This window comes from Platalea leucorodia (assembly GCF_965183815.1).
Source record: "Platalea leucorodia genome assembly, chromosome: 15".
NCBI classification, from domain to species: domain Eukaryota; kingdom Metazoa; phylum Chordata; class Aves; order Pelecaniformes; family Threskiornithidae; genus Platalea; species Platalea leucorodia.
Window position 1 is genome coordinate 11,541,869 of NC_138837.1, and position 19,077 is coordinate 11,560,945.

The window sequence follows — 19,077 nt, forward strand, 5'->3', positions numbered from 1 at the left end:
GGAGTTTGGGACCCTTTGTGAGACAGCAGAGGATCAGTCTTGGATCTCGATGCAAAGCTTTGTGCGCGTTCCAGGTGCTTGAACCTGGGCTGTAGGTGTGAGACTTCTCTAGCAGAAATGAGGTTACAGCCAGGAAAACGTTGGCAAGAACTCCTTGGTTTTGCCATGCTTCTCAGGAGTATCCTTCATTTATTGCTTTTCCATCTCCTGTAGTTTCAGTATGGCTGAGGAAAAAGCTTGTCCAGAGAGGAGCGTCTTTGTTGCTCAGCCTACCTAACTCACCATTATTTTCTCCATCTGTACACATCTCTTGCCAACATTTGTCAGCCTTTCCTCCGATGTTATCAGTCTTGCAGTTTTACGTTTTCTGCTCTGCAGGAATGTTTTCTGCTGCCTTTCACTTCATTGGGCCCTTCAGTAATGACATGGGCTGGCATGATGCTCTGCTTCATGAAGTTCAGTGCATTGTCCTGTAAAGAACAGTCTGTCCTTAGTTATTTTTTTTTTTCTTGTTCAAAGATTCAGAGATTTCCTGAGGAGTCTGCAGAAGATGGAAGATTAGGAATGGCCATCCCCTTCTAGGGAAGCAGATCAAGCAGGGTCTTTAACAGAAGGTGACCAGACAAGTTTGCTATGAAAATAAACTCCATCAAAGGGACTTGCTTGTAGCCATGCTGAGAGGAAGAGCTCTGGCCCCTCCTCTGGTAATTGGGGATTATGCTGAGTGAATGCGACCAGCTTTGCCTTAGTTGTATAGCTGAGTGTTGCTTTGGTTCAAAGCAGAGGACAGGACCTTAAGGGTTGAACCAATGCTGATACTTTATGAAATTCTTTTAATCTTCATTTTAATTAAAAGTTGATTAACGTATGTAATTGCGCCGAGCTGCCAAATAATGTGCAGCTCCAGGAAGCCTGTGTGAGCCAGCATCTCAACTAGAATCCATACTGTGAAATTGGACCGCTTTTTTCTGTTTTTGCTATGACCATGAGTGCTACAGGATAGTTACATGCGGAGGGCACAGCCTGTCTCTTGGGGACAGAGCAGCCCTATAACGAGAGGGACAAACGGGTATTGATACAAGTGTGGAATGTGGGAAAGAAACACAAGGATTTGCTAAGAATAAAATAAGCAAACGGTGCAGCCAGGAGCCCTGAGGGTAGAGGTTTGCAGCTCAGATAAGTGTGAGAAAACAGCAAAATGATTCCACTTGGCAGGGCTCTCTTGTGATCTTTGCGAAGACCTGCAGACCCCCCATGATTTCCCCCAGGCACTGAGAAAGGGGCATGTACTCTCAGAGCATGATTGTTGGCCCCAACCGTGTGATCTGGCTGTGCTGCAGAGAACCCGAACTGAACTCGGGCTTAATCCTTCCCCCCCAAACCTCCCTGCGTGGGTGGCATGAGGCTTTGCTCCACTCTCTCCCCATATCCTGCCTCTAGGGTTTGTCAGGGTCGCCTTGAGAAAGGACCTGTCTCAGCCTGGGCAAATACCGTCAGTCGTGGGCATGGCTCATGAGCAACGGAGCGTTTTTCATGTGCCATGTTCTCTGCCGTCACCTTCAGCATCCCTGACTGTGCTGTAACGGTTCCAGCCTGGCATCCTTGATGGAGGTGATGACAGAGGATCAGTTCTCCTGCGTGGCTTTCTCCCCTCATGAAAAACTAACAGCCCTGTAGGTTATTTTTAAAAGCCCATTCTTCTCTTTGCATTGTGTATGCTAGCTGCTGAAGAGCTGGTCTCTACATGCTACCAGCTTGGCTGCATCTCCTTTCTAACGTCCCTGCTGACTGCTTCCATCTCTGCATGTCACAGTCTGCCCAGACGTCATCCCCTTTTGAAGCTGAACACAAGATGTTGTCTGTAGCCCTGCTTAAATCTTTTTTTGCCCATCATTCTCCATTCCCTGCACTCCACCCTCTGGCATCTCAAGCTGGACGTCCTCCAGAGTACCTGTCTTCTTCCTTCAAAAGCTTCCGAAACCCATCTGTATAAATAGCTCAGCTGCATCCCTTCCGCTTATGGGTGGAAAGGGAGAACGTGCCCTCCGTCACACCGTGTGTTTTTCTGCTTGACTCCGCTGATCTGGCTTGAATTGATTTGCAAGCTTCTCTGGTCATGGACAAAACCCAGGAAATACAAACTAATGCAGCCTGACAACCTAACTCTCAAAAGGTATCGGACCTCCTCTCCCCAGCCGTTCCTTCCTTGCTCTTTATCTGAACCCGTCTACTGTGTTGAGCTTTCAGGAAGCCTTAAACTTCTGGTAAAGGCTTTTGGTTGGGACTCTAAGTTGGTGACGCAGTATGAGGCCAAGCCACACAGTTCTGCTGTGACCTTGCAAACATCCCTTAAATTCTTAATATAGCACTAAGAGCTCCTTCTTCAGGAGTTGTGCAAGGGAAAACCAGAGGTGTGCAATTAAGAGGTGTGCTGGGCACAGCACAGTCCCTCCTTGTGTGCCTGAGTTCCAGCCTGGCGTTGCTGAAGCTGTTTGGGAGAGCTCCGAGGGGAATTTTGGCATTGGAGAACAGCAGCATGGATCTGTAAAACACATTATATTACATTGCTGAAGAACGATCTATTTGTTCCCCGTATCTTTAAGTGTGTCTATATAGCTTGACCCAGGAGGGCTCTGGCTGCCGTTGCAGGATACTCCTACGATATGAACTGGTAGAATTGGTCTGTCCCTCAGCTGTGCCTTTAAGCAGCTCTGGAGCTAAGCCTGGGATCCTGGAGGAGTCACAGCAAGTCCACCCGTTTGGAAAGGAAGCAGTTAAAGTTGTCAAGTTTGCCAGGAAACTGAATAAACTAGAAGCAGTGCTTAAGTCTCATGCTGACTAGCTCAGACCATTCAGTGGAGACCACAGTTAGAGCCAGTGAACAGTGCTGTAGTGTCTGCAGACTCCCTGCTTCCCCTCCCACCTCCATTTACAGCACTTTAAAAAAGAAAGAAAAAAAAAAAAAAAGGATTGGGCTTGAGACCACAAGCTCAGAGCCAGTGGAGCTCAAATAGTCTGCCAGCTGGACTGCTGTAAGTAGAGCACTGATAACTTTTGGTTGCCTTTTCCATTACTTACGTGTTTTATATGTAGCATTCCTTTCTGTCATGTGGGACTGAGCTGTATGTGATGTGCAAGCAAGAGATCTTTGCCTTTCCAACTTGCTATTTTTAATCTTTTTCCCTTGAATTTCTCTCCGGAGCTTTCATTTGAATTCTTAGTAAATCTTATCAGGTCTTTTTCACTTCTTCTTCAGGAGAAGAGAGGGACCTGCTGACCCTGTTCTTGCTACCAGAAGCATTGGTGGAGCGACCCTAGGTGAGAATCGCTCCAGCTGTGTTGGGACAGAAGTCTGGAGGCTTCTGCGCAGGAGCCAGCCCCGTCAGCGTGGCTGGCGTGCTTGCTGCCGCGGCGCGCTGGGCCACTGCGGCAGGCGCCGTCTCTGTTGAACAAGTAACTAGTGTAAAGGAGACTGAGGAGGTGTTTTTTAAGGCTCCGGTCCTTTGGGGCAGAACGAGTAAAATTAGTTTTATTTCTTGCTTTTTCAGAACTGGCATGGGAAAGATGAGGTACTGTTTTGACAGGAACAGTTTGCGGCTCTAATGGGCATTGATTTCGGGCTCTGTTATTAATCCTGTTAGGGTTCTGATTTGGAAAGGGCTTCATTCCTTTTGAATGTGACTTTAAGGAAGCTCTGTTTGCACACCGTGTTTCAGACTAAGCTGATATGTAAAGTACTTTCTGGGAGCTTGGCAGATCCTTCCCATAGTCTGTCCTGTTCCTGCATGTCCTGTGTTTCTCCATTAAAAGGTGTTATCTCCCTTGGGTGTCTGGAAGGTTGTTTGCCACAGGAAAAACTCTGTGATTTACTGTGGAGTGGCAGGATTCTGGATTAACACAGCAGAAGCAAAAGATTGGGAAACTGTGGTGGTGGTTATGTATAATGGCAGTTATCTCATGGCTGAGACCTGCTTGAGAAGACTGCTTTGTGTTCGGCATCTCACCAGGTCCAGCTCGCTCACCCGTTGTTTCTGGCGTGCACTGGCATAGGATAGCTGTCTTTCCTCCCCTTTTCTGTGCCCTGGAGTTCCTTGTATGTTGGAGGTGAGGCAGCAGTGGTTAAATGTTAGTGGAGGGTGAAAGTAAGTCTTAATACTGAACTTGAGCAAACTGTTGTTGTTGGATCCTGCTCCTGGGTGCCCATCTCCCTGAACCAGCTTGGTTTGCTGAGTTGCCAAGGTGGCATTGCAGCAGAGCGATGGAAACCTCTATCTGAACAGAGCCTGTCTATGTGCGGAGGTCAGTCCTGCTCCAAGATGATGGCTTAAAGTAAGAGAAGTCCTCCATGTAGCTCTGAGTCTTGCTGTTTTCCTTAAGAATTTGAGGGGTCGTGAAATGGAGGCTGTGGCTCCTCTGACCTGGGGTGACAGCACCAGGAGGGAAAGGAACAAGCCCTGGAGAGAATTTCCTCATTCTTCTCTCCTGTCCCACCCTGTTTGTTTTCTTATGCAATAGGCTACTGCAGGGTACAAAAAAATCCTTGTGTGTGTGTGTATCCCTGGTAATAGTGCAGCATCGAGGCAGGTGCACCACGAGGTCTGTGCCCTTCAGGTGTGCAAATGCTTCAAAACGCCTGAGCCTGCTGCAGCCACAGTCTGTTCCAGATCCCCTCTCCATGGCATGCTCAGGAATCTACTCCCAACGCCTCCCTCGCTCTCTCTGTGCAAACATGTGGAGCAGGCAGCAGTCGAGAGATCAGGTCACCCATTCAGACAAAAACACCTGCTGCTAAAGTGCTGGGTTTGTACAAGACTAAACCTGTTTGAAGAATTTGCAATAATAGATACTTATGTGTGTGGATTTTTTCCTCCAGGTATGGAGTCAGACTTGCTAAAAACAGCGCCCTTCTTTTCGTGATATGCACAGCTCCATGTCCATCAGCTGCTCTCTTAAGACTCTGTACAAGCAAACCAGAGATTTGCAGCTTGAAATATTACACAGCCATTGACCTGTTGCTGCTGCCCTAGATATTGTTTTTTACCCCAACACACAGGTAGAGACCTCCTGAATTGTAACTCAGAGACCGATTGTACTGGGGTGTTCCACTGGAAGTGATTTATTTTTAAACAGAAATTTATCCATGTGTTGGTTACCTTTAGTAACACAAAAGACAGCTGAAGTGGCTCAGTCTAGGCTGTTTCCTCTTATGCTGCTTAATAGCCCATCCTTTGCAGGATCTCATAAAATGTCTTTCAGCGTTGGGTAACTGCAGTAGGGGGTTGGATTTGGCGTTGGAGCGCTAGCGTAGCAGGGGGGGAAGGAGCTACCCAGGTCAGCATCAAGCATGCTCTTTGTAACCCGTACCAAGACCCTGCCCATCCACGTGCAGCTGCTTGTGAATACTTGACCTTGTTTGTTAACACACTGTAAATATCTAGAGAACACAGGCCCTGTTTCTCCCTTTCTGAAGACCAGTGATGGTAAATTAGTGAGAAGTTAGACCCAACCATGAAGGGAGTTTTTAATCTGGTAAACAGCCAGGGCTTCTGTGGAGCATATTGGAACCTGCAGAGTTTGGTGGGAGCATGAAATCCTAAAATGAATAAATAATCGAATTGGACAGTAGTCACTAGTGAGAATGTTGCATCCAAAGCACAAGCAATGTATCGGTCAACTGAAAGAAGACGAGGGAGGAGACGAGATTTTGGCTGCGGGAGAGGGGAGGTTCTTAGGTTAGTTCTTTCCTCTGGCGGCACGCTTATCTTTGATCCCGTGGTGTAAAGCGCTTTGGCCATTCTTCTTCCTTCCCTGCTGCAAAAGATGATTCGAAGTTTGTGTGTCTTGGCAGAGGATCCTTTCCCAAGTGTTTGTATTTTGGGACTTCAGTTCTAGCGCTTGAACATGTCATCTCTGGAACAGTATAATCTTCAAAGCTATGCTATATGAAAATCACACCATTTGTTCTGCAGGTATCTCTTGGTAATGCTTTTCTGTGTCAGGTGAGCTGTGTCTTGCATTAGTCTCTCTTTTTTTTTCTCCCCCTGAACATTTTTCTGAGCTGTTTTTTCTGGTCTTAATATTTAAGCACAGATCAGGGGTGGAGTGAGCTAAAAAATATTAGCAGAAATTTGGACAGGGAATACATTCTGCTTTTAGCCAGTGCCATTAGATGATATTACAAGTTAACTTTCTGGGGAGTTATTGTGAAGTTGTCTAATCCAGTAGGAGATTGGCTACACACTTCATCTGCACAGAGATGCAGAAAATACCTGAGCTGTGTGTTGCTGGGATGGCTTGTACCAGCTGACTTGGGTGCATGCAGGTGCTTCCTTGAATTATTTAATTTCAGCGTTTGCAGGGTGTATTAATTCTTTCTCTTGAGTTCTTTTCCAGCGCTGCTGTCTTAGTTTCCTTATCTTCCCCAAATCTTTACCTTCTCTCATTGCTCTTTTTAATTTAACTGCAAAGCCTTTGGCGATCACCCCCTGTCGCTGATGCTCTGCGAGGCTGGCCTGGCAGTCGCGTTCTGGGCCACCGGTGGGTCCTGCACAGCTGTGTCGTAAGGTCACTGTCACAAACTGAACCAGCTCCACCATCAGCTGGTTGCCATTTGGCGTTTTGTTTGCTAGTGCTGCTTTCAGTTTAGAAAGCTCTTCTAGAGTTTTGTTTTCCCCTTTCCAGTCTAACTATATTCATACCTCTCTGTTCAAACACCATATTGTCTTTTAGCTTAAAAAGCTTTTTTCCCAGTTGTAAACACTCCTGATGAGTTATCTGGAAGGAAGTATGTCTCCTCTCATTTTTCTTTTTTAAAGTTTAATTTGATAAAGTGTCTGTACTGTGTTTTTTATTTCACTTGGTTTTACTTGAGTGCTGGACTAGCCCGGGAGGGTACACGGTATTCCAGACAGGGTCTAGCACAGCAGTGTCGGTACTTACTTATCTTTAGTGGTATCTCACCTGGACTATGCTAGGGTTGCCTTCGCCTGGCTCTGTCATGCTGACAGATGCTGTCGTTTCAGGACTGACTGGTATTCCCAAGCTGTTTTCTCTCCTGTTGCTGTTTCTACCTGGTGACTTTTCATTTCACCCCAGAAATCATCCCTGGTTCCATCCCAAGTTGTGCTGGGGTGCAGAGGGCAGAAGCCGTGTCCACATCTAACCACGAGGTGTATTTTTATTTTTAATATAGTGTGTCCAGACATACCTGATTTGCACTAACCAGATTAGGGATTTGGACTGGCAGCCTTTTGAGTGTTTCTCTCATTGCGTGTAATGTGATTAGAGGGGAGATGTGACAACGTAAAGCTCATGGAAATGAAATTGCATTGCCTGTGGCTGTTGCAGACCTTTGCCTGGTAATAGGTCTTGTACCACCTAACATAATTTCTTTGTTAAACATGTTCCCAATAAAATGCATAACTGTCAATTAAGAGAAATATTGTAAGCTGATCCTTTAGTGTATGTAATTTAAAATGGGGCTTGAGATATTTGTGCCTTTTGCATGACTGCAATTCGGAAGAGACCTTGGGTTTTTTCCTCTTACAGATAAGAAATGTTCCTTTATGCCGAGCACTTGTCCCCATGTGCTACCTCAATCAGATTAGGCTGCCTTTCTGGCAAGAATGTTTAGGGTGGTGCAGCAATACGATGATGTAAAGCTCAGAGGGACACACCTCCTTTAAACTGTCCTGCTCGCTTTGCTGTGTGTTCTCTGTAGTCAGAGTGCAGGACCATGAGGATGCTCCAGATGTTTATCCAGAGGCAGTAGTTCTCAGTGGCTTAGAGTATTTTGTCTTGCAGTAGCAGCAGAGAAACCATATTCTGTTTAGGAAAGTGCTTCTTATTATACTTTTTGTTTGTTTTTCAGGGTCCTACTTTTCTACGTGCCTTTTTGAATCTCTCTGTCGTAAAGATGTCTCATGATCACCACATGAACGGCACCATGTTGCCAGCCACACATCCTCCTGACCATGACCACTCAATGGCAGCCCCAGGACACAGTCATGGATCTGGCATGATGATGGTAAGTGGAAAAGTCATAATTAACCAGAGAGCTTTTCTCCTTGTCTATGGTTCAGAGTAACTTGTCATCTTAAAGACTACGCTCTTGAGAATCGGAAATTAAACTTAGCTTTGGAAGGCATGAATCAATCCAGTTAAAACACAGACCCCATTGTGGCTCTTCTGGAATGAAGGAGTGGCATGAGGTGATATGCAACACGAAATGTGTTTCAGAGGTGCAGATCCTTTGGCAAAATGGTCTTTTCTTGCAAAAATCTTTCTAGCAGCCAGCCTGGTGTCTGTTCTCTAGCCAGCAAAAGGCAGAAATGCAAAGTAAGCATTTTCCTGCAAGAAACAGAGCTGGATGGGGTTCTCCGGGCTGTTAGTGTTAGCAAAAGCCTTAACTGGCACTGAGAGGATTGCACGCTAGTATCATAGATTGGGCTGACCTGCAGGCGACCAACTTCTGTGCCCTTTTCCTCCTGAACTTTAAGTACGCACTTGGTTTGGGGAGCAAAGTGGTGTTTTTTGCCACGTTGGTGTTAAGGCTGTGTTGGTCCTGAATCCTGCTGCTCTAGCTAACTTTGATTTAAACAAGTTCAGATTTGTTCGTGCTGGCATCACTGAAGCTTTGCAGAGATCCTGGCCAGAGTTTCCATGGAGATGACCGTAGGATCTGTGTTTGTGTGTAGCCAGTTCTAGGGACTTTCTCAGCTTTTTCTCCTTTTTCTAAATACTTTTGGAGTGAGTTTCAGATCATTAAAACATGACTCTTTATGGTTAAACTTTGAAAGGAAGGGAGAAAGTGTGCATTTCCATTTCAAATGAGAATATACTCAGGAGTATATTTTGCAAGCCTTCAGTTAAAGTTTGCCTGCCAGCTCTGTGCCCTGAAGAAGGAAGGAAGGATCACTGCTTCTCCTTATATTGCAAACAGCATCGTAGCAGGAGAAGAGAGGATTAGAACAGCCTTCCCCTTTGTGAACGTGGCCCAGTAGAAGGCCCAGTAGTGCTGGTGGTACTTGCAGTCCAGCCTTGTCACTGATGTTCTTGTGAAGCTCCTCATATAACCTAACAGCTAAGTATTGGCATTCTCTGATCGGTTACTTCCCATATATGTGCGGCTGCTTTACAAGTGTCGAGTGCTCCTACCTTCAACGGATAGTTACAGGACCCTGCCTTACCCCACCACTGAAAACTGTGATCAATTGCACGGGATTTTGAATTAACATTGCACGTGAAACTGTCAGGGAAGGAAGTAAATAGGTACGGCATCTTAGATAATAAAGTGAACGCATTTTAATGTATGCATATTCTCATGCCTCACTTGCACCAAGCAACAGGCTCTGTTTCAGCTGTGGTTTATGGAACTAGGCTGTAAGACTCTTTGGTTTGTGCGGTTTTTGCTTTAAATGTAAAAATGTTAAATTAATTAAAGAAATGGAAGTACTCTCTAAAAGGTGTTTTATAGTAATTTCTGCTCTGGGGGTAATGAATGTCCGCTGATTCTTATGGATGCTGAAATTAATCATAATTCCGATCTTCAGCAAATAACCTTAATTAAGCAATGAGGGGAGTTCAAAGAGACGTTCTTCTAGCTTAGTGAGCACTTTACATGTGAAAACACTGTATGCAGCTGTGGTCAAGTCATGCTAAACTGCAGTGTATTTACCTGGATGGGAAGACTGTATGAACTCCAGCTGGCCAGCGGATCATTCCCCCTTCCCACAGCGTTCACTATGCAGGTTCAGGAGCCCTTATTTTCACCCAGGGGAAGCCGTGGTCCTGCTTTATATATAATACTCCTTGTTGTACCTGTATTTAGGCCTCTGTTTCCCATAGGATATTAGGAGGTTCTGTAGGGAGACAATAGTCTGCTGGCATGGTGCAGGACGGGACCAGAGGATTCGGCTATACAGGCCCTTATCCGGGGGAGCTCAGGAGGTCACGGTGGGGAGAAGAAAGTGCCCTGTACCCCAGCCCATGAGTAGTCATGAGGAGGCAAGGATCAGCTGCACAGAGACTTCTCCAATGCCTCACTACTTCTGATGCTGAGGAGAAAAGGAGCTCCAAAAGCAAGGAGAAGGCAGGTACTGTGAAGGACAGTGCCTTCTGCCCAGGGGCACTGCCTAAAAGCTGCCCACTAGAATTGGAACCTGGAGCATCTATAGCCGTGTCAGGCTTGTGTGTGTTACACTGGATTTACCGAAGAGTTTCTTCGAGTCTTATCTGGTGACCAACTGAAATGATCTCCGTTCTTGTCATAAGACAAAAACCTTTGCTAAATCTTGTTGTGAGCTCCATCTCGGGATGAGCTATTCAGGCTCATTGTGATGTTCTTTATGTTTTGGGCAGGCAATGACTTTCCACTTCAGCTATAAGGATGTGCCATTGCTGTTTTCTGGACTTACAATCAATACTCCTGGAGGTTAGTAAAACTGTCTTGTCCAGTCCAGACAAAAAGCTTGCAATTGATTAATGTTTCAGGAATTACTTTGCCATTTATGCCAAAAATATGCGGGCACACTGCATTGAGTCTGTTTTATGTGGCATCTTGTGGGGTGAAAGAAAAAGGGAGATGTTTGTATTGTTCGAGAATTTGCCTGATCTTATTAGCAAAAGCGATTGCTGGTTTCACTTCATGGGTGAAATTCCAATTAGTCTGTGGATGAAATTCACATTTACCAGCTGTACACGTGTGCACACAGTGCTCAGCCATAGCCTGTGCAGTGACGCGGTTGTTGAATCACGCCGTGTCTCTTCTGACACGTTTTGAAGCAAATGTCTTGTTGCACAGACACGATAATGTTTCCTCTTTTGTCAGAAATGGCTGGTGCTTTTGTGGCTGTCTTCTTCCTGGCCATGTTTTATGAAGGCCTTAAGATTGCCCGAGAGTGTCTGCTCCGTAAATCCCAAGTCAGCATTCGCTACAACTCCATGCCAGTGCCAGGTCCCAATGGCACTATCTTGATGGAGACGCACAAAACTGTTGGGTAAGAATTTCACTTCATTCTAAGACACATTTCTTCAGCAGCTGACAAAGGTGAAAACTGGGACAGAAAAAAACTTTATGCAGCCAGTATTACCCTCTGCAAAGTATATTGACTCCAGATTGGGATGCTGCTTGACACTGGAGGACGCTGTGCTTGAGTCACTTGGCCACCCTTTAGGATGGGGGACAAAAGGAGGAAAGCAGCAAGGAGTCAGATAAGCTTGTTTTTTTCCCAGAGCAGTAACGAACACATTTGGGGAGTTCCCAGGAACAGAATTTGGGTGTTACAGCCAGCGACCCTGACAGAAAATACTTAGGATCCTTCTGTTCACAGGTAGTCAAAGCCTCTACTCAGAAAAGAAGCCATTCTGCTTATTGAATGTGCGGGTAAAATAAGCTTGTAGAAGCCTGTTTCTCAGCTAAAAGTTTTGTCCTCCCAGCAAGTACCATGCTTTCTTTGTTATCAGTCAGCTCTGTGGGGAAAAACACCGTTACAAGTGACAGATGCATGCAGAAGTCTATGTCCAGCCTGCTGTTATCTTCTCTGCCATTTCATGCCCACCTTGGCATCCTGTCAGCCTAAGAGCTAAGTCTTCTCTTCGGGGATGTGTATTTTCCTGCCTGTGTTTCATGGATGCTGACTGCTCTTTGGGGTTTTGTGTTCTCAGACAGCAGATGCTGAGCTTCCCTCACCTCCTGCAGACTGTACTGCACATCATTCAAGTCGTGGTCAGTTATTTCCTCATGCTGATCTTCATGACGTACAACGGATACCTCTGCATAGCTGTGGCGGCCGGAGCGGGGACGGGCTATTTCTTCTTCAGCTGGAAAAAGGCAGTTGTTGTGGATATCACGGAGCACTGCCATTAACGCTAGGTGCTGCCCAGAAGCCTCTCCACCCCACTGCTCTCTTGAAGTGCAGCCATCATGAGAACTGGATCATTCCGAAGCTGAAAGAGAAACAATATAAAGAAAATCAACTGGAGTTCACCACAAGTTCCTAGCTGGGGTGTAGGGATGTGAGGAGCTGGGGTATGCTGCTCCCCTTGCTGCAGGCTGGCAGCAGGATTGACTCTTGAGAGTCCCGTGGTAGCCATTCTTGGCTAGGATTTGCTTTATTCTTAGATTATGCCATGATTGAAATTAGTTGGCTGACAGAAATGTAGAAATTATTCTTAAAAAAAAAAAAAAATCAAAGCATTTTATTTTTAAGTTTAAATGCTCATCTGTGAGGGTTTTATGAACCGTAGGTAAAAATCAGAGTTGCCAATGGAGCCTACGTGTGCGAGTGGCTATTTTAATTTTCCTTTTTTTCATTATGTACATAATGCCAGGGGAGGAGATCTCCCTGGCATTGTGGCTTTTGGGGCCAATGACACCTTCTGTTGCAGAAGGACTCAGCCTCTGAGGAAGACTTGGTGCTGCACATCAGGCACGCTCAGGTGTGTCCTGGCAAGGGAGTACTCTGACGCAAGGATGTGACTCGTGCTAGATGAGTCTGTCCTCCAAGGCCATCGGAGTGTGACGAGTGTTGTTAATCTTCTGATGTATCCAGCAAGTGATAACATTGGGGTTTGGCTGCTTTCACTTCCAAATCGTGGAAGTATACGGAGTAGACGCAGGACAATTGCGTATTTACAGGGCAGAAAGATTTTTAAATAAACCATCGGACCCACATTTACTTCATGTTGAATTGCACCTGGATGGATCTAGAGCTAGGCTTTTGGTTTACTAAATCTAGTTCCGTAAATGAGGCAAGAGCTAAATAATGATTTCATTACACTAAAGGTTAAGATGTCTGAAGAGGGCATTCCTTGATTGAGATGAAGGAAGTAAAACAACCATGTTCCTGTAAAGGAGAGATTTGGGGAAGAGAAGAAAGAAAAGACAGGACTACAGCAGCCTTCTGTCTCTTCTCAGGTGAAATTTGGAGCCACCTGGTCTGATTAAAAAGTATTCCTGACCCAGACGACTCCTCTTTGTCTTAATAATCATGCTGTGACCATGTTAGCTTGGAGGTGCCAGAGTTATCAGCGCCAGTGGTGGGCAAGTGTTGTAGCGCAGTAAACTTCCCGTTCTACACATTTCACAGGCAAGACAGGCTGCGACACGGGCAAAACCAGCTTACTGCACGCGTGATGCCCAGAACATGCTTTGGGTTTTCTAGGGAGCAGTTTTGGTTTAGGGCTTTGTTATTAAATGGCTTCTTGTTGTAGGGACTCTGTTGTGCAGAGTCGGTGCAAAACTGGAGTCTTCGTTCTACTTGGGATGCCCAGTTTGTGCCAGGAACTGGCTGAAAGGGAAGACGGTGGGATTTTCAGAAGGGCACTGAAAAAGAGGCACCACTTTCAGACTGGGACTGATGTCTGGGACGTGCCATGAGAACAGGGAATCCTTCTGAGGTGGAAGTATCTGGGCACATGCAGTAGCAGTTTTTTCTCCAAAGATGCTACTAGTCACACTGTTAGCCGTAGCTGCATAAGAAAAGCTCGTCTTTGAAGAGGAATTCCATTTCTCTGGCCTGTAAGCCTCACAGGGCGAGGCCCATCCCTGCGTACGTGGGCTCTTCGCTGTGCTGATGCAGCTGAGAGCCACCCTCGCCCTGCCGCCCTCTTTGAAAGGCAGCGGGAAATCTGTTGCTGCTGCTGCCAGGATCTTGAATTGCACCACTAAAGTCAACCATGGGTTGACACCAGGTATTTATCTGGACATCTTGTTTTCTTTGGGCAGTGCAAGTGCAGAATAAAAGGAGATGAGTTAAAAGCAGGCTCAGGTTTCTAAAGAGCTGCTTTCTGTAGCAAATTCACATCTGGATGAAAGAGGCAAAGTTATTTTCATGGAAAAATTCTAGCCACCTCCTGATGAGAGACAGGAAAAGCTCTTCCCCAGTCTGATCTTTGAAGGGAGTTATGTCTGTAACAGATTGCAGAAGGACATACTGTCTGCATCTGTCATGAAGGTAAAAACCTTCTGTGCCCTCTAAGCAATCATGCCTCTCTGAGAGAGCAGAAGAGAGACCCTTCCGATCCCTGTGCGGGAGCTGTGAGGAAATCGTAGCGCTTGTCAGAGAAAATTGAAGCAGTTAAGTGCTGGAGATGGTTGTTCGTGTTTTGAAGGCTTTACACCGCAGGGGCTCGATCCCTGAAGGGGTTCAGGGCCGACGTTGCCAACACGGCTCTGACTGGTTTCTCTTGAACGAGATGGAGCTGTTGCCGTTGCAGGGATGTCTGATGATAGGGTTTAGTCACGAGTGGTTTTGCGTGATGACAGTAATCTTACGTCATATACCTCTTGCTGTGTCTTTCTCTAAAATAGAACCTCTGCTTGGCCTGATCTTGCTGTCACCTTTTAGCCACCTTTCCTTGCATTCAAGTGACCAGACTTGAATTCTCTGATTCAAGTGATCAGAGATGAATGACGTGGAGATCAGGCAACAGCTGTGGCTTTTACAATATAAATTCGGTTCTCTTGTTAGCTTTTCTGCCTCGTTCTACGTGTAACACCTGTGCCCTTGAAACTGTTTCCCCCCCGAGGATGAGTACCTCTGTCTTCAAAGGGTCCTCTCCTGCCCACGCTCACGCACGAGAAGGTGCAGAGGGAGGTGACGCTGACCTCGCAGTGGTCACTTGAGGAGCAGGAGCCTGGGCAGAAGTCTCGCAGGGGTCTAGCAAGCACCCCAGCTGCCTCCCAGCAGCTGTAAGAACGACGGTTTGAGCACGGGGCAGTACCCGAGTTAGGAGCGCGAGCCCGGGCTGGGCTTTGGGGAGAGGCGCGCAAGGGAAGGTCTGGAAGGAAGGTGGTTAAGGGAAGAAGATGGAGGGCTGTGTCCTCTCCGCTTCTGAGCTCGCTGATACAGCGAGGCACAACTGAGAAAGGGACGTTTCCAGTCCACGCCTCCCTGCCAGCTTTGGCCGTGCTTTCTTTTGGTTCGGTGTTGACAATCCAGAGAAGCCACCTACCTCCCTGCGTCCCAGCCTGCCCCTGGTCCACCAGATGCCACCGGCTGCCGTGTTCTCGGCCTGGGTTGATGTTTGCTTTGCCAGAGTCTGAACAAAACCCGGCCTCCCTGCAGGTGACTTCCACTGACTGCTTTTGGTGCAGGCCCAGCCTTTCTGCTGGCTGTAAAGTCATCCTCACGCTAACCTCGCATTAAGTAGTGCTTGGAGGGAGGTGAGGACTCTAATGATTACGAGGCTTGAGTAAATTAAATTCATATGTCAACACACATGTAGCATGCTTGGAATGTGATGTCCTGCGTCTGTCTTCGTACCCTGATGTTTGGTCTCCACACGCTGTGCCTCTGGATTTTCATCTTGGAAGAAGTGCACGAAGTATCCGGGCTGTGTTCATCAGCTGGCTTTTGTTGGTTTTCTTTGAGTGCCTTTTCAGTTTGTCTGGAGCCAGTCCCACCAAATCCAGTAGGATTTCTAGTTTTGTTTACAGTGGACTCTCACTTTTGGTATTATTCGTGCTCTTTGTGGAAGTAACTTGTCTAATGTTACTGTGAATATCAAGAATCTCCTGTATATAATTAACCAATAAAATAGATTGCATTTTACTGTGGTGGATGCATGTTTTGGTCCTCAATGCAGAGACTGCAGCTGAAGTGGGGGCTGGCGGCTCTGCAGCATTCAGAAAGCGACTCCAAGAGTAAGCGCCCACTTTTCCCAGCAAGAGGCCCCGCAGCCAGGCAGCTCCAGCCTGCCCTTCCCCAGCCGCTTCTCCCTGGCACGATGCTTCTGTGCCCGCTGCGACGGCGCGAGCGAGCAGCCGGGGCCGAGTGTCCGTCCTCAGGTGGCTGGGGGTGGGAGTGAGGAGCAGCGTCCTCTGGGCCCAGCCACGAGCAAGGAGCCCTCAAGCTGCTGGAGCGGGAACGTAGGAAGTCACTGATGCACCGGTCGCCGTTTGTTTCAGTCCCGTTACGCTTTGCAGAGTGTGGGGAAAGCCGAGATGAAACAGGAATCGGTGCCTCCCAGATCTGCTTTCCCCTACAGAGGGAGGAGTTGAAGGATGAGAGTTTTAGGGAGCTGTAACGATGACCCCCCCCGGTGCACGGACAGTGTCTGTGTACAGCAAGGAGCACTGGGCTCCCTCACAGGGATTTACTCCAGATTGTGTTCATCCATAGGAGAGAAATGAGGGGCTGGGTTGTTTTTTTCTTACCCTGTGCAACCAAAGGATGTCTGGAACCTGCTGTGATATCTCCCTATCAGGCCTGGGGCATGCTGGGAATGCCTGACTAGAATCACAGAATCGTTTGGGTTGGAAAAGACCCTTAAGATCATCGAGTCCAGCCATTAACCCAGCACTGCCAAGGCCACCACTAACCCATGTCCCCAAGCACCACATCTCCCCGGCTTTTAAATCCCCCCAGGGATGGGGACTCAGCCCCTGCCCTGGGCAGCCTGGGCCAGGGCCTGACAGCCCTTGAGGGGAAGAAGTTTTTCCCCATACCCAACCCAACCCTGCCCTGGCGCAGCTTGAGGCCGTTCCCTCTCGTCCCAGCGCTTGTTCCTGGGGAGCAGAGACCGACCCCCCCGGCTCCAGCCTCCTTTCAGGCCGTTGCAGAGAGCGATGAGGGCTCCCCTCAGCCTCCTCTTCTCCAGGCTGAGCCCCCCCAGCTCCCCCAGCCGCTCCTCCCCAGCCTTGTGCTCCAGCCCCTGCCCCAGCCTCGCTGCCCTGCTCTGGCCACGCTCCAGCCCCTCCATGGCCGCCTTGGGGTGCGGGGCCCAGCGCTGAGCACAGCATTCGAGGGGCGGCCTCGCCAGTGCCCAGCGCAGGGGGACGATCCCTGCCCTGCTCCTGCTGGCCACACTGTTCCTGATACAAGCCAGGATGCCACTGGCCCTCTTGGCCACCTGGGCACCCTGCTGGCTCATGTCCAGCGGCTGTCGACCAGCACCCCCAGGCCCTTTCCCGCCGGGCAGCTCCCAGCCGCTCCTCCCCACGCCTGCAGCGGTGCCTGGGGCTGTTGTGCCCCCAGGGCAGGACCCGGCCCTGAGCCTTGCTGCCCCTCACCCCGGGGCCTGGGCCCATCGCCCCGGCCTGGCCAGGGCCCTCTGCAGGGCCTTAAATAGCAGAGCAATCCCTGATAATTTTATGTGGTGTTAGACTGGAAAAGCAGCTCTGCTCCAGGCCAGACTGGGGCTCTTTGCAGTTTGAAAAGTTTTAAGTTCTGTACATTTCCCCCAGCAGTGACCTGAAATTTGATGCACCTACAACACACGGAGCATGAATTTAACAAGTCTGGTTTGGAGCATTGCTTGAGACACTGAAAAAATCTAACTGATCGCTGTGCTGGAAGACGGTAGAAAACAGTCCCAGCCAGGAGCAGAGCGAGCCTCCAGTCCCATCTCCCAGTTCCCGGTGGGTGTCCTGGCGCAGGCCCCGGGGCTGCTGCTGCCCTGCGCTGCCTCCCTCCCCAGGCTGGAGGGAACGGACTTTCTTAAACACCAACAAGCTGCTTCGGTTTCTGTAACTTGCTTCCTTCAGGTCCCCCACCGGCGTGCTAGACTCCTCCTTTTTTGGGGCTCCGCATTATCTCCCCTTTCATGACGTGCCCAGCCAGCTGATGCTGGTACAAACCACTGTTGTAAATCCAGGCGAGTGCTGGTTACTCTGTCAGAAATCATCCACCTTTCTGCTTTTCATGTGACACCATCTATAAGGAAACAGTTTGGTGACCTTTGATCAAGCAAGAAACATCACTGGCAGCTACCTGAAACTGCCTCACGGGGCGACAAACCAGCGCAGCCAGGGTGACGCTCCCCGGGGCTGAATGGAAGTGACACGGGTTAAGTGTAAAGGAAAAACTGCTTCATCAGAAAATACGGGATATTGTTCTGCGTCCCTGTGCCCGGTATGTTCCACTGCATCCCGGTTTGCAGCCGCTCCCTGCTGAGGGCTCAGTCCACATCCCAGCTGCGGCTCCGAGAAGCAGCCGCGCAGCCAAGTGAAATTCGCTTGGCACCAGCTGATTTTAACAGACGTGGGGGGGCTTCCTTCCTGACCTCGGAAAACGACAGCGCAGCGTCTGGAGGCACTGCCTGCCGCCCCCCGAGCGGTGACGCCCGCCGCCTTTATTCACGCAGGCTTGCAAAGCGCTGATCAGACGCTCTCCGGCCTCTTCTCCTTAGCGGGGTCACCGACTTGTAGGGGTGAAGGTGTACATGAACGCATTCCCCTGGCTCCATTTTTACGGTTACTAAATCAAAAGATCCCCCAAAGCTCCTGCCGCAGAGGCAGCGTTTTACCTCCTCGCTGTACCGGGGCGCGCACAGGGGAAGGAAACACCGGTGGTCTTGGTGTTTCCCTCCCAGCCTGCGTGGTCTCTACAGCCATTTAAAGCAGCTTGTGTGATTTTTTTCTTTTTTTTTTTTTTTTTTTTTTTAAAAAGGCATATTTATTTAAAACAAAACACTTGGCCAAGGGGCATTCACAGGCGTGTTAACCAGGCAAACTTAAAAAAAACCCAAAAACCACAACGAAAGAGCACAAAGGGGGGAGGAGGGCGGGAGGGGAGCGCTGCCGGCTCCCCGGGCCCGTCCCGCCCGGCCGCCGCTGCCGGCCCGGCCCCGCCGCTAGAACTCGAAGGTGCCGAAGTGGGCGGCGCGGCCGCCGGCCTTGGGCTGCGGTTTGTAGCCGATGCGGTCGTTGATGATCTGCTCCCGGCTCTTGTGGTCGGCTCCCAGCGCGATGGCCGCCGCCGCCGCCGCCTCCTCACCGGACGCCGCCACCTCCGCGTCCTCCCGCTGCTTCTTGCGGCTCTGCGGGGCAAAGGGGCGGCGTCAGGGCGCTCCCGGCCCGGGGCGGGGGGCAGACCCGCCGGGGGCGGCCGCGGCCGGCCCCGCTCGCACCTCCAGGTCCTTCCGGATGCTCTCGAACTCCTCGATGTCGTCCAGCTTCAGCTCCAGCCGCGTCGGCTTCCGCCGCAGCATCGCGACCCCCCGCCGCCGCCGCCGCCGCCGCCTCAGCCGCCGCCGGCGAGGGCCGAGCGCGCCCAGGCCGCGCCTCCCGTCGTGCCCCGCTGGCGGAGCCACACCTCCCGGCGTGCCCCGCGCCTCCCGCCGCTAGCGAGCACT

General features: G+C 49.2%; 2 protein-coding genes across 5 annotated transcripts in view; one reads left to right on the forward strand and one right to left on the reverse strand.

Moving 5' to 3' along the window:
• The window catches only part of SLC31A1 (solute carrier family 31 member 1), a 27,955-nt gene extending 12,440 nt beyond the window's left edge, over positions 1-15,515 (forward strand). For 3 of the 4 annotated variants that reach the window (XM_082327861.1, XM_082327862.1, XM_082327860.1), the window contains 4 exons: positions 7,871-8,026; positions 10,360-10,432; positions 10,829-10,997; positions 11,665-15,515. In XM_082327861.1, coding sequence (XP_082183987.1) covers positions 7,916-8,026; positions 10,360-10,432; positions 10,829-10,997; positions 11,665-11,866 — 555 coding nt within the window. In that variant the 5' untranslated portion in view covers positions 7,871-7,915 and the 3' untranslated portion in view covers positions 11,867-15,515. Of the gene's footprint in view, positions 1-3,298; positions 3,319-7,870; positions 8,027-10,359; positions 10,433-10,828; positions 10,998-11,664 lie in introns of those variants that run through there. The other variant, XM_082327863.1, reaches the window with a different exon arrangement.
• A 2,848-nt stretch (positions 15,516-18,363) lies between these two features.
• On the reverse strand, positions 18,364-19,048 carry CDC26 (cell division cycle 26). Its single transcript, XM_082327354.1, has 2 exons — positions 18,853-19,048; positions 18,364-18,762 (listed from the first exon to the last, which is right to left on the reverse strand). The coding sequence occupies exons 1-2, from the start codon at positions 18,931-18,933 to the stop codon at positions 18,577-18,579; spliced, it is 267 nt and encodes an 88-aa protein (XP_082183480.1). The 5' UTR covers positions 18,934-19,048; the 3' UTR covers positions 18,364-18,576.
• Between the last annotated feature and the right edge of the window lie 29 nt (positions 19,049-19,077).